Raw genomic sequence first — 13,997 nt, 5'->3', positions numbered from 1 at the left:
TTTTAGTTACTAACAACTTTTACATACGACATTTTCATATATTTATAATGTATTTTTTTTTTATTAAATTGTTAATTTTTAATATATAAATACATAGGACCCCGGCGCATCCGACGGTGGCACATATAGATGTAACGTTCAAAACGAATATGGCGAATCGAACGCCAATCTCAATTTAAATATCGAAGCGGAACCAGAACCTGAAGGTGAAGGACCAACATTTGTCGAAAAGCCACGTATTGTTTCCGAAAACAATGGAAAGCTGGTTATAATGGAATGTAAGGTTAAAGCAGATCCCAAGCCAGATATTGTATGGTATCGCAATGGTGAAGTGGTCAAAGAAAGTAATAAAATCAAAATGTCCATGGAACAACGTGGAGACCAGTATTACATTAAACTGGAGCTAATTGACCCTCAATTGGAAGACTCCGGTTTATATAAGTGCAATATCAAGAACATTCTGGGTGAACTTAATGCCAATCTTACACTTAATATTGAAAGTAAGTATATTATATGTATATAGTTTAGAGTATACATACATACATCTAAATTTTATACACAAAATTCACTCTACTTTAATGAAAAAGGCAAGGATTTTCATGCGGTAAAAAATTAAAAATATGCGCTTATAACATACACTATAAATTAGGAAAATATGCACTAAAATGTGAAAAAGTTGGACCAAAAATATTTCCTTCTGTAATTTATTTGTTATAATTTTTTTATCGTCTTTAAGAACATATTTATAGATACATATTTAGAACTTAAGTTTTTGACAACAAATATATATGTTCTTGATGACAGAGCTACCGCATTATGTACTCTAATACTAATTTAACGGAACCACGATCTCAAAAATTACAATAATGATTTCATATCAAGTGACCCAACTCAAAAAATCGATTTTGACGAAATTTTGCACCAATGTTAGTACCATTTGATAGTCCAGAACTGCCGGACTTAGAGGGGGTCAAAGTTGGACATTTTGGTCATACACGGTTTTATTCAAATGCGTGAAACTTTTCACCTATTGGTCCCAGCAAAAAGTGTCCAAAGGAGTTCAGATAGCTATTTCTTCAATGTTTCTCAAACGAAAGCTTAGACAATTTACTTTATGGTCTTTATAGTCCCTTAATAGGATGCGAGTGCGATATCTATAAAAAAATATTTTTAAACTTAAGAATAAGATTTTTTCAATATCAAAAACATTGCTTCTTGAGGTCAAATATTTTTTTATACATCCCGCTAAATATCCACAAAGCTCTTAAAGGAAATGGTCTAAGCTTTGATTTGAGAAAAAAAAAGGTAACAAAAACTTCCATTTTGAAAAAATAGGGGAAAAATCTTATTCTTAAGTTAAAAAATATTTAAATAAGTCCGGCAGTTCTGGACCGATATCGCTGAAAATTTGTGTCTGGCCTAATATCCAATAGTACTAACCTTGGTGCAAATTTCATCGGAAGACATCGATTCACTTGACACGAAATGACCCATATATTTAATTTCTGAGAGTGGGAAAGCTTACTGGCTTCATTCAAACAACGAACATGTGCAAATGTTTGTAGAACATTTATTTTCTGAAAGACGAAATTGTCCGATTCTAATAAAATTTGATGAATTGATATATCTTTATATAAATTATATTTGTTCTGAATTTTATCGTATTATTAAGCACTTTTGGACATTACAATCAGTAGCAGAAATGCATAATACTCTCACCGCTGTGGTTTAAATTTTAAGGTTGTATGGGGGCTAGGTGAAATAATGGACCGATTTCAAACATTTTCAATAGGCATCGTCCTTGTGGCAAAAAACTTGTATGAAAGTGATTCTGAGTCGATCGGTATACTTTAAGGTGGGTGTAGGACCAATATTTTTATGCGTTACAAACATCAGCACAAACGCTCCCCACTATAGTGGTGTAGGGTATAAATATGTAATAAAAAGAGAACAAAACACAAATTGTGTTAGTTAGAAAAATAAAAAAATATTCAAAATATACTACAAAAATTTTAGAAATGTGCAAAATATATGCAATTTAAAGCATAATATGCAATTTATGCATTTAAACCAAAATATGCAATAACAAATCAATGCCATTTTGTAGCAAATTCTTTGATTCGTAAGGAAAAATAGTTAAAATTATTTTAAGTTACTGACTGCAAATATGCATTTGCATAGAAATCTTTGCCTAGTTAATGAATATACCAAACTGAATTGGTGAAATAATATGTTCAGTATATATTTTTAAGGAATTTTAAATAACAAATTTTAAGAACATTGTTAGGAAAATTTAAAAAATAACTTTTATTTACTTTTACTTTTAATATGTGTTTTTTATATTCTCTAGTTGTTCCTGTTATCAAAGATAAACCCAAGATCATTAAAATTATTAAAAAACGCACTGTGGTTATTGAGTGCACAGTGGCCTCGAAATTCGAACCCAAGTGTACCTGGTTTAAAGAGACTAATGAAGTTAAACAAAGCAGTCGCCATGTTTATGTGGTAGAAAAGACCAAAGAGGGTGAATTTGCAGTTAAATTGGAAATCAATGAAGTCGAGGAGACTGACAAGGGTGCATATAAATTGGTAGCCAGCAATGAGAAGGGTGAAGCCGTCTCTCAGATTGTCAATTTGGTTGACATACCCGAGGAAGAACGAAAGCCCACAAAACCGGAAATAACACGCAAACTCACCGATCAAAAGGTGGTTGAAGGCAAAACTTTCGAATTGTTGATTAGTCTCAAGCAATCAGATCGCAAATGCAAAATCGAATGGTACAAAGGCACTACTTTGGTTAAGGAGACTAAAGATATTACTACAACTTTTGATGGTACAACTGCTCGTTTAACATTGAGTTCGGCTCGCATGGAGCATAGCTCCACTTACAAAGTTGTCGTTGCCAACGAGGCCGGCAAAGATGAATCCACTTGTAAGATTGTGGTCGAAAAGAAGCAGGACAAGAAAAAACAGGAGGAAGAAGCTGCCGAAGTAAAACGCAAGGTAATTACAAAACAAGAAGTCGATGAAAAAAAAGAAGAAAAATCGACAAAGCAGGTAGAAGAACTAAAGCAAGAAATTCAAGAACAGAAAGATCAGGTTAAAGCTGTCGTTCAGCAGCAATCGAAATTAGAACAGAAACAGGAAATCAAGCAAGCTGTTGTTAAACAAGCTGAAATGCTAGAAGTTAAAGTAGAACAACAAAGAAGAGTTTCATTCAGTTTGCAACAGGAAATAAATCAGGATACAACTATAGTACAAGTGCAACAGATACAACAAGTAGAACAATCGCAAAAACAAGAAAGCACCAGTGTACAACAGAAAAGGAAGGTAACGGTAAAAAAACAGGAAGCCCAAATAGAAGAGAAAGCTTCAGTATCAAAAGAACAGGAAGAAAAATCTACAAGGGTTAGTCAGGTTTCCGCCACTGTTTCAAAGACCTCTGATTTGAATACTAATAGAAAAAAATCGTTAGCTCCTGAAGTAACAATTTATGAACTTCCAAAGCTTAAACCATTTCAACCCAAACGAAAATTATCACGTGAATTAGATAGTCAAGAACGCAAGGTCATATTCGATGTACAGCTAAAACCAACGCAACAAGTACAAAGAGACGAGGTTCGATTTATCATAAAATATTTGTTTGCATAACTTCATATTTATTCTTTCTATAGTCTATACTTATTTCTTTTTATTTCTATTTTTCTCAATATTTTTTCTTCTCGTCTCTTAATTTTAATTTCTATAAACCTAAATATAACCTCTTGTTGAAACATATACACATGATTTGAGTTTGCACATTCTATATTTCGCCTACAAGAGGTTTTATTTCAACTCCCAGTTATCTAGCGAATTATAAATAAATAATTTTCTCCACAGTTCTAGAAACATGCATATCTTTCTTCTCTATAGTTTATTACTATACCATGAGTTGGAATGCGTGAATGGCTTTTGGTATTATTTTTTTCTACGTATTTTGTATACAATCTACCCTCCTTATTCGTTGTTTCCAAAAAATTAGGTGAAAATAAGTAAATTTTGTTTGGAAACATCTTTATTTCGTAATTTGTCCGAAAATTTCTGATCCTTATCTTAAACTTTGCTTTCTTGAATCTATTTATTTTCTATATGTGGTTTGACTCCTTTAACTGCTGTGCAAAATATAACAGGATCTGTATCAATGCACAAAATGCTTATTTGTTAAAAACTTTTATAATTTACATTAACATGATATACTTTTGTACGTACATTATTTCAAATTCATCAAAATTTTACAATTTACACTTTCGATAAAGGAACGAAACGATTCATAAATTAAATATGTATGTACATTAGGGTAATGACGTAATGACCATAGCACTGCCTTATAGCCAATACTGTCCTAATAATATAATTCCGCACCGAAAGCAATTTCTAAAATGCTCTCGTGCGTTATTTCCAAAAATTATTTTAATAATTTTCATATAAAAGTATGCAATCAAACTCGTTTATAACGAACTCCGTGGAACCAGTCACATTTGTTCGTTATAAGCGAAGTTCGTAATAAGACAGGTGAAGTTTTTGTAGTTCCAAAAATAAAGTGGCATTTTACAAAATTTTAAGACTATGATTTATAAATTGATTTAATATTCTTTACAAAAAAAAACACCATTGATTTTATTTGTTCATATTTTTCTTAACAAATTTAAACTTTTTTTTAACAAAGCAAAATATATCCCTATGACTTTAACACATAATTTTGAAGTTCGTTATAAAATTATAGTTGTACTTGAGGGACTGAAAAAGTAGTTCGTTTTATACGAGGATTCGTAATAACCGAGTTGTTTTTTGTATGAAAATAGTTACCAAAATTGCGGGACTTGTAAACTTGTTCGTAATAACCGAGAATTCGGTTATTACGAACAAGTTTTCAACCGAGTTTTCAACCGAGTTCGTTATAAGCCAGTTTGAATGTACTATGTTCTATAACATGCAATATTATCGCAATTTGTTATAATTTCCATAACAAGGATTTAAAGAACAATGTTTTCTTTAAGATAATGTAATACAAATGCAAAAATTTTAGCAAAAGTATTTATTTTTCTCATATAGAAAAAGTAAAATTTATACAAAACTTCATCGCTTTTGGTGCGGGAACTTTTTTTTAACGATCGCGAATAAATAATATCATATTTCTTAACATCTGTTTACGCCCTACCCTACAAGCTCTTGCTATGGTATTTTTGATATTTGCAAAAATTGCAATAAGTCATAACCCTAATGTACATATTAGTACACTTACGAACATTTTCTTATTTATTGGACAATTAAAGTTTAGAGTAATAGCAGTAATTTACTAAGGAAAAAGTAACAAGTTTTAAAGATTCAATTAAGGCTCAAATTGTTAAAATTTTTCTATAATTTTTATACTTTTAAAATACAAAAATTTCATATTTTAAAAACACTGTCATACACAAAAATAACACAAAAAATAAGGAGGAGGACGAAGCAAAGGCCGAAGAAGAAAAGCAGCAAAAGGCTGAGGAAGAAATAAAAAAGAAGAAGACTGAAGAAGAAAAGAAAAAGAAGAAGGCTGAAGAGGATAAGAAAAAGGACGAAGAAGAAAAGAAAAAGGTCGAAGAAGAAAAGAAGAAGGTCGAAGAAAAAAAGAAGGCCGATGAAGAAAAGAAGAAGACCGAAGAAGAGGAAAAGAAGAAAAAGTCTGTGGAAGATGAAAAGAAAAAGATCGAAGTAGAAAAGAAAAAGGAAGAGGAAGAAAAGAAAAAGGTCGAAGAAGAAAAGAAAAAGAGCGTAGAGGATAAGAAAAAAGCTGACGAAAAGAAAAAGAAATCCGTTAGTAAACCAGAAGATATTGTTGACGGTACTGAAAACATTCCTGAAGAGGTAAGAAATATCAGGAATATAGTCCAATCAAGATGTTGCTTAAATAAACGAATGATGAAAGGCCTTTTTGCGAAATGGCAAAGAGAAGATAAATACTAATCATGAATTAATAAAATACAAATCCAAAAAGTTTTTATAATAAACACATCATATTATTAGTTATCAATACACATAAATATACATATGTACATATTAAGATCACTAGTTTTTTTTCCTTTTTATTGCATTTTATTTTTTCTTTAACGCTTTCTTGCTAACGTCTTTTCTGCTTTCAACATATATTCTACAGCTTTTAATAACTTTATACGCTTACGTATAAATTTGGCAAAATAAAATTCTTAAGCATAGTAATCGTTATTTAAACAGAAATCTGTTTACATCGGACATAATTCTGACAGAATGAAATATAACAGAGAACTATGCCTAAGACGGTACATTTATTCTGTTAAATTTATGCAATTATAATAAATTTTAAAAGCACAACCAATGTTGCAAAATTTGTTAAATTTTTTTCAACTTTTATAATGTTTTAATATGTCTCTCGTATTTTCTCATTTCCAAATTATAGAAAGAACTGTTTGAGCAAATCGGACTCAAAAAGACAGAACAACGTGTACAACAGCGCAAGGTATGTATACACGTATGTAGATATACAACAAAGATTGATAGTTTAATAATGTTAAATAATATACGATTATTAAGATAATTTAATGATTTTGAAGATATTACGCTCACACATTTCACATTCACACTAGAATGCTTCTTAGTATTTCATTAATTTAATGTCGTGATGAAATTATATTTTCCAAAATATGATATAAATCAAAATACAACACTTATTTAATTGATCACTATTAATAACAAAAATTCTTTATAGATGAGCTTTCACATCCATTCCAAAAAAGTTATATTTTTTATACTTTTATATTCTGTTCTAATAGAAGTTACAATTAAAAATCGAGCATTCTAGTAAACACATACATACATATTTCCTTTTGTCTCTGTAAATCTGTTTAAATCCTTAATTGTTTTCATGTTAATGTTTTCATTGGCGTATTTGTGCTTGTTTAAAAAATAGACAAGTGTTTCATCTGTTCAAGAGGAAACTAAAGAGACCCGTCGCAAGTCTATAATAAGTACCCACGATGAGTCTACAGTATCATCCCGTCGTTCATCCGTAGCGGTAAGTAAACCGATAAATTGTATTTTATAAGTATTTTCAGACTAAAGTTTTTACAAAAATATGAGTTTTATGTAATAAATTATAAAGACCAATCAATATAAAAATGTGTTGTGTCCCTGTGCTAAAAGTACGAAATTGTTTTCATATTCCTTTAAAAATGTTTTGTATTTAGATTGAAGAAACCAAGACTGAATCTCGCCGCTCTTCTATCATTGAGAAGAAAGCCTTAGAGGTTAGTATACTACAATTTTTCATCGTTGGTTTTCAAGTCTGTTCATAAAATTAATTATAATATTTATGTGTATTACAATCTATAGCAAGGTGAAAATAAGACCTTACAAGCTAATAAAGCACCTCAAGAGATTAAAGAGGAAATACCCAAACTTAAACCCGCCGAAAAAAGACGTGTTTCGAAGGTAAACAAATCTATCTATCTACATTCAAGCAAAAAAGTGCAACGCAAAGTATTCTTCTTTCTTCATTACTTCGCATACTCTTGCTATTTATCTCTGTGTCTCTTTTGTTTTTTGTAAAAAGCTGATTCTTCAAAGGTGTAGAAATACAACTCCGGATACCGGGATAAATTTTCTTTTGTGAAAATTGCATCCACGGAATCCGAACAAACTTCTAATATATGTATTTCTGACATTCTTTCTCTCCCTGTTCTATCTCTTACACATTTATTATGGTTTTCATTTTGATTAAAAATATTAATTTACATATAATTTTATTGGTAATAAATGATTTTATACCTAATATATAAATATTTCAACTAAATTCGCTAACCGCTAGGTTGTATTTCTACACTTATATTTTATATACATATGTACATTAGGGATATAACTAATTTGGCGAAATTTTTGGTATACCACGACGAGATGGCCAGTGTGGTATAAGTAATGAAAATAATTTTTGTATGTCATTTGGAATCAAAAACATCACGCACCGACCCCAATTCTAATATAAACCAATTTTTTACAATTTTTTATTTTAAAATTAAAATATTTATGTATGGGCATTTTCACCGAAAAAAATACTTTTGTCACATCACAACTCGTTCCTGCCTATATCTCAGGACATTTTGATTTTCTCTAAGTTTTGGATTCCGAAGATATATGGAGCCTTCAAAAAACTGATTTTAAAAAACTGACGGAGAGACATTTGGTGCGTGAACTTTTTTAACAACCGCGAAAAAAATAATAATATAGTTTCTCATATTTTTTAATACTCTATTCGACTCGTTCCTGCCTATATCTCAGGACATTTTGATTTTCTCTAAGTTTTGGATTCCGAAGATATATGGAGCCTTCAAAAAACTGATTTTAAAAACATGACGGAGAGACATTTGGTGCGTGAACTTTTTTAACAATAATAATATAGTTTCTCATATGCCAACTTAAATATTTGCAAAAATTGTCAATCGTTATATCCCTAATGTACATACAATAGATTACTGTCTAAAACTAACTGGTACACAATTTTAGACAAATCTGATAACGGAAACCCGTGCCGGAAATCGATTGAAAAGTGTAAAATTAAGAAATAATTGGACTTTTAGTTTCTTCAAAAATTTTGTCATTAAAATAACATTTTCTCAACATTTCCATCAAATCATGTCTTCTTGAGAAATTATTAGAGAAGGTGTAAAATATTAATATCGTGCGACAAATAGCAAAGTTATAGGCATTTTTCTTTCACAAATACATATGTAGCAAATACGACTAATTACCCTACAGTACAAAAGGTGCCAATTTGCACCTTTCACTAGTTATATTACCGCATTTCCAATTAACTACTTACCTCTTGTAAATTAAGTGGTCGATATTTTGCCTAAACGATCACTACACTTTACCATTGTAATCAATAATAAATATATATATTCTGTCTGTCTGTTGAAAACACGATAGAGTCCGAACGGAATGAGCTAGAGGGTTGAAATTTTCCAGAAATATTCTCTATAGGTTTGCTTGGTATTGAAAATTGGCTATATTGGTCCACGTTTTCGGATAGCCTCCATACAAGTGGACCCCCGAAAAACTGCCTTAACGGGCATATATGTTTTAAAAGTGTAACTATAGCGATGAAATTCAACATAAATATGTTTTATATGAGCCAAAAACTCCCTGCCAAATTTTATGAGGATCGGTCCATAATTGACCCTACACCCCATATAAGATCCCCAGCATGACTTTAACGCTTATTACTGGCTTAAAAATACGAGTATAGCGATGAAATTTGACATAAGTAAGTTTCTTTCAAGCCAAAACCTCTCTACCAAATTCTATGTATGTACAAGGTTCTCTTCAGAAAATTAGTTTAACGCTCATTACTGGCTTAAAAATACGATTACAGCGATGAAATTTGACATAAGCAAATCTCTTATAAACCAAAATCTCTCCACCGAATTTTATGTGGATCGGTCCATAATTGACACTATCCCTTCAGAAAATTACTCTAACGTCATTTCTGGCCTAGAAATAAGAGTATTGAGATGAAATTCGACATAAGTAGGTTTCTTATGTGCCAAAACCTCTCTACTGACTTTTATGGGAATCGGCGTATGATTGATCCCCATATAAGCTCCCCTTCGGAAAATGACATTAAAGTTCATTATTGGCTTAAAAATACGAGTAAAGCGATGGAATTCGATACACATACGTTTTATAGGAGTTAAGATCTCTCTACCAAATTTGGTGCAGATCGGTCCACAATTGACCCTACCCCCATATACAAGGGGACCTCAGAAAATTACTTTAACGGCATAAAAATACGTGAATATTTATGAAATTTGATATACGAAACGTTTATAGAAACTTAAATCTTCCTACCGAATTTCATGCGGAAAGTTCGGTAAAATGCGATTATATGAACCAAAATCGGTCTAAAAAATTTTATGAAAAACGATCTGTTAATTTGATGAGTGATCATGATGTTAGGGGAGCATTCCTTTTATGGCATACGGTTTGATGGTGGGTATATGCAGGACTGCCAGATAAATTTGTAGAAATATCGGCAATTTTTTCCTAAAATATCGGTATATGTCGGCACTTACATTTTAAAAATCGGCAATTGAAAAAAAAACACAATTTAGAATTTGTATCCCTTTTGCAGAAAAATGTTAATTTATAATTATTTGTTGAATACTATCCTGTAATTTTGGTAATGAGTGTAGTTATTTCATACATTACTTGGCAAGGTGGTCGTTATCAACAACATTAATAATTTTGTTTCAATAGGATTTGTAACCAATTGTCTAGACATATGTCTAATAAGGAATTAGTAAGTGGTTCTAGTCCTAATCGATATTAGAAGTTTTTTGTAAAAATTTAGTTTTTTACAGTATTTTTAAAACCATTCCAAATAGTATGATAAAATATCTTATTGATGGGGCATTGAGTAAGAGAAAAGACTAATAAACACAGAAAATAACTGTAAAGCCGGTTTTAAATCCGGGAATGTTGTGAAAGCACATTTGTAATCAATTATTTTCTTTTTTTTTCGTCGAACAAAAACCGGGTAAGTGTTCTGAATTAGCTTTTCCACAAAATGTGTAAATTTATTTTCGAACCTTAAAAATTTAAAAAAATTAGCTTGCTTAGGATTTTCATGCATAAATTGTGTTTCCTTTTTATAATATACATAAGTACATCTCGATCCAATTGAAATTGCTGATGTAGCAAATTGTGTTTTACTGTAATGTAAATTTTATTTTCCCAATTTGTTTAAAAGCTCCATGTCGTTTTTGCTTAAGTGAAGTTTAGTTTTGACAATAAATTCGTTAGAATTGCAATCATTAAATCATTAATATAACATTAAAATCATTAAATATAACAAATTTACAATATTTTTGAATAATGTATGAGTAAAAAATCGGCATTTTTGAAGCAAAAATCGGGAAATCGGCACTTTACTATTTTAAGGGTAAAATATCAGCAAAATACCGATAAATCGGCAAATCTGGCAGGCCTGGGTACATGAGATTCGGCACAGCCGAATATAATACTCTTACTTGTTGTTTACATCAAAAAGACCAAACAAACAATGCAAAAACTTTATTTTTCTACGTACATGTACATATATGGCTTGGGAAATTCTCAATAACTTAGTTGTTTGTCCTTTGATATAAATGTTTTATATTTCGTTGGATAGACAATTATCTCTAGAAGATAAGATTCGATCAAAAGACTAAGAAAAGATAATCTTAGTGGTACAAGTTTTGAAGAAATCAAACAAAGTCCTATTATTTACCCAATTTGACACTTTTCTATCGATTTCCGGCGCGGGTTCCCGTTATCCGATGGGACTAAAATTTAGCACCAGACAGTGAACAAAATAACCAAATGCAAACAAAATCGATATCTTTGGGTACATATCGCTCGTTTACTACAAGACTGGTCCATTTAAAAATTGGGAGAATATGGGCCGTTTTTTAGCCTTTTATATTATTTTCGGTGTTAGGGTATTTATTTGTTATAAACGTCAAAGCCGTTTTTGATTATGCCAATCTTATAGTAAATGAGCGATATATACATACTTAAGTATTTACTTCTTCTTATAATTTTTTTCTTTTCAATCCTATAATTCTGTTTATCAAGGTGGCCCAAAATGGTGTGATTAATATAACTCTTATATTTAGATCGTTTTATTATGTCGGAGGACAAAAAAACGGTTTTCAAAAAATGTATTTTCTAAAAAACCGGTATCGAATTTGTTTTTAATTATTAAAACCGATTAACTGACTTTTTATTAATGGTAATTTTATCGGCAAAAATCATAAAATAAATTTTCTAAATATAACATATAACACTAGTTTACAACGATATAAAATGATGTAAAACCTAAATGGATTTCCTTATTTTGGCCGTCTAAGTCCAGAAAAAAATATTTTGAAAAAAAAATTTGGAACGTAATTTTTTGAATTATTCGTATAGAAAGGAAATGCTAAAAAGAATTAAATTAGGAGGAAAAAATTTAATAGTCAGAGTTGTTATCTTTTATATAAAAAATGTTACTGGTCTTCCTCACATTACTATGGATTCCTGTCACAAAAATATTAAAAATTACATTGCAATAATCTTAAATCTTGGTGAATAGATGCTATTTTTATCACTCACACTTCCAAGAATTTTTCGGAAAAAGTATAAATTGTAATGTAAGAAATGAGCTATGAGGTATAAATTCAGATCCGTATGTTTCAATTCAATAATAAAATGTCAATAATATTTTCGAAATTTATTATTTTTTTAATTTTTAGAAAGATTGACTTACTAAAAATCGGGCCAAAAAGAAAGAAATCTGGTAAAAAGTGGGCATAATGAAGACCTAAATTTTATATAATTGAATTTTTTGTCTGAATCGATTTTAAGATTCACAAAATCGATGCAAACACCCAATAATCAATTCTCATTTCCAAATATTTGTCCGGCACTACTGAAGGAAGATGGTAAATAAAAACCACTTTATTCAAAATTTCGACGTATATGAAAAAAAATCGCTTTACTTTAAAAAAATATTTGAGAAAAAATTTAAACTTATGAAGAATTCTTGAAATGTTATTTAACGAGCCTTAAATCAACTTCTTAATAAAGAAAAAATGGCGTGTGCAGAAAAAAAGGCTGAGTACGTTTGGGCTTTTAAAGTTCTCAATCTTTCTAAAAGTGAAGAATTTGTAGAAAGAAAAACCATCCTGTTAACAAAAATCAAAAAGAAAATATTTTGTAGTAAAATTAACATAAAATCTACATAAAAGTTTTTCTCAAAATTTAAAGAAAATGTCATGCATAAAAACCTGGTTAGCCAACATAAAACCGATCGGTTTTCAAAAAAAAACCTGTTAATCGGTTTCATTTTTTGAATACTTTAATATGAAATCAATAATAATGTGATTACTGTATGGCATATCTTACCAGTCGTTATGCTCGAAAATATACGTATGTACATTAGGGCGTCCCGTGGACCACTTTTTTACGACAAAAAAAAAAAAAAAATTTTTTTTGAAAAGGTCCTCAGTTCCCTACCTGCGATTGAAAATCTTGATCTCAGTATAATATGTTAAAAAAAAAATTATGCAATCCTTTCTAAATGGTTGTCAAAAATTTCGTAATTTTGAGCTTATCCCGGAAAAACAAATAAAAATTTTTGTTAGTGTATTTCTGGTCTGCAAAACAACTTTTAGTGTATTATAAGGGGCATATATTTTCAATATAATATTTTTGGTCCACAAAATGATTTTAAGTGGGTTGAAGAGGCATATTGTTTTCGCTTTTAATCGAAATGTCAAAATAGTTGTAATTTTTAGCTCATACAGAAAAATATTTAAAAAATAGTTTGACATTTGGTTTAGTCCACTTCAGAATTTTTTGAAATTTATATGCCTCTTATAACACAATAAAAGTCGTTTTGCAGACCAGAAATACATTAACAAAAATTTTAACTATTTTTACCGCGACAAGCTCAAAGTTACGGAATTTTTGACATCCAATTCGAAAAGATTGCAAAATTTGTTTCTTCAACATATTGTACTGAGATCAAGATTTACAATCGCACGTAGGGAACTGAGGGAACTTATCAAAAAAATAGTTTTTTAATTTTCTCGTATTTAGTACATTGAAACGCATCGTTTTAGAGATATTCATCCTAAAAAGTGTCCAATTACAATCGGCGTTGTATGTCATATTTTTTATTATCAAAACAAAAACAAATTAATAATAAAAAATACGACATACAACGATACGACAACGATTGTGAATTGGGTAATAGCACGTATGTAAATGTTATAAAACAATTTTATGAAGGGCGTTCTATATAACTCGAAGTTATAATATCTCATGATGATTTTGGACCACCTTGGGTTATTTTCAAGGCTTACAACTGTTTCTTTGCTCTATTTTGCATTTCGTTGCTAATAAAATTCTCTGTTTTTGCTTCCAAT

The 13,997-nt window shown here is 30.2% G+C and overlaps 1 protein-coding gene across 32 annotated transcripts in view; it reads left to right on the top strand.

Annotated features, from left to right (window-relative positions):
• LOC119603142 (twitchin) overlaps window positions 1-13,997 on the top strand; it is an 82,819-nt gene that overhangs the window by 16,820 nt on the left and 52,002 nt on the right. For 29 of the 32 annotated variants that reach the window (XM_037955074.1, XM_037955071.1, XM_037955069.1 and 26 more), the window contains 7 exons: window positions 98-500; window positions 2,351-3,003; window positions 5,476-5,883; window positions 6,452-6,511; window positions 6,962-7,066; window positions 7,239-7,298; window positions 7,384-7,482. In XM_037955074.1, the coding sequence (XP_037811002.1) occupies window positions 98-500; window positions 2,351-3,003; window positions 5,476-5,883; window positions 6,452-6,511; window positions 6,962-7,066; window positions 7,239-7,298; window positions 7,384-7,482 (1,788 nt within the window). Of the gene's footprint in view, window positions 1-97; window positions 501-2,350; window positions 3,409-5,475; window positions 5,884-6,451; window positions 6,512-6,961; window positions 7,067-7,238; window positions 7,299-7,383; window positions 7,483-13,997 lie in introns of those variants that run through there. The other 3 variants (XM_037955061.1, XM_037955080.1, XM_037955077.1) reach the window with 3 other exon arrangements.

This window comes from Lucilia sericata, unplaced genomic scaffold, assembly GCF_015586225.1.
Source record: "Lucilia sericata isolate MDLA Ls3-8-SP2 unplaced genomic scaffold, ASM1558622v1 Contig000276F_arrow, whole genome shotgun sequence".
In the NCBI taxonomy this organism is placed as follows: Eukaryota; Metazoa; Arthropoda; class Insecta; order Diptera; family Calliphoridae; genus Lucilia; species Lucilia sericata.
Note: the sequence above shows the minus strand (reverse complement) of the source record. Positions and strands in the feature narration are given on the sequence as shown.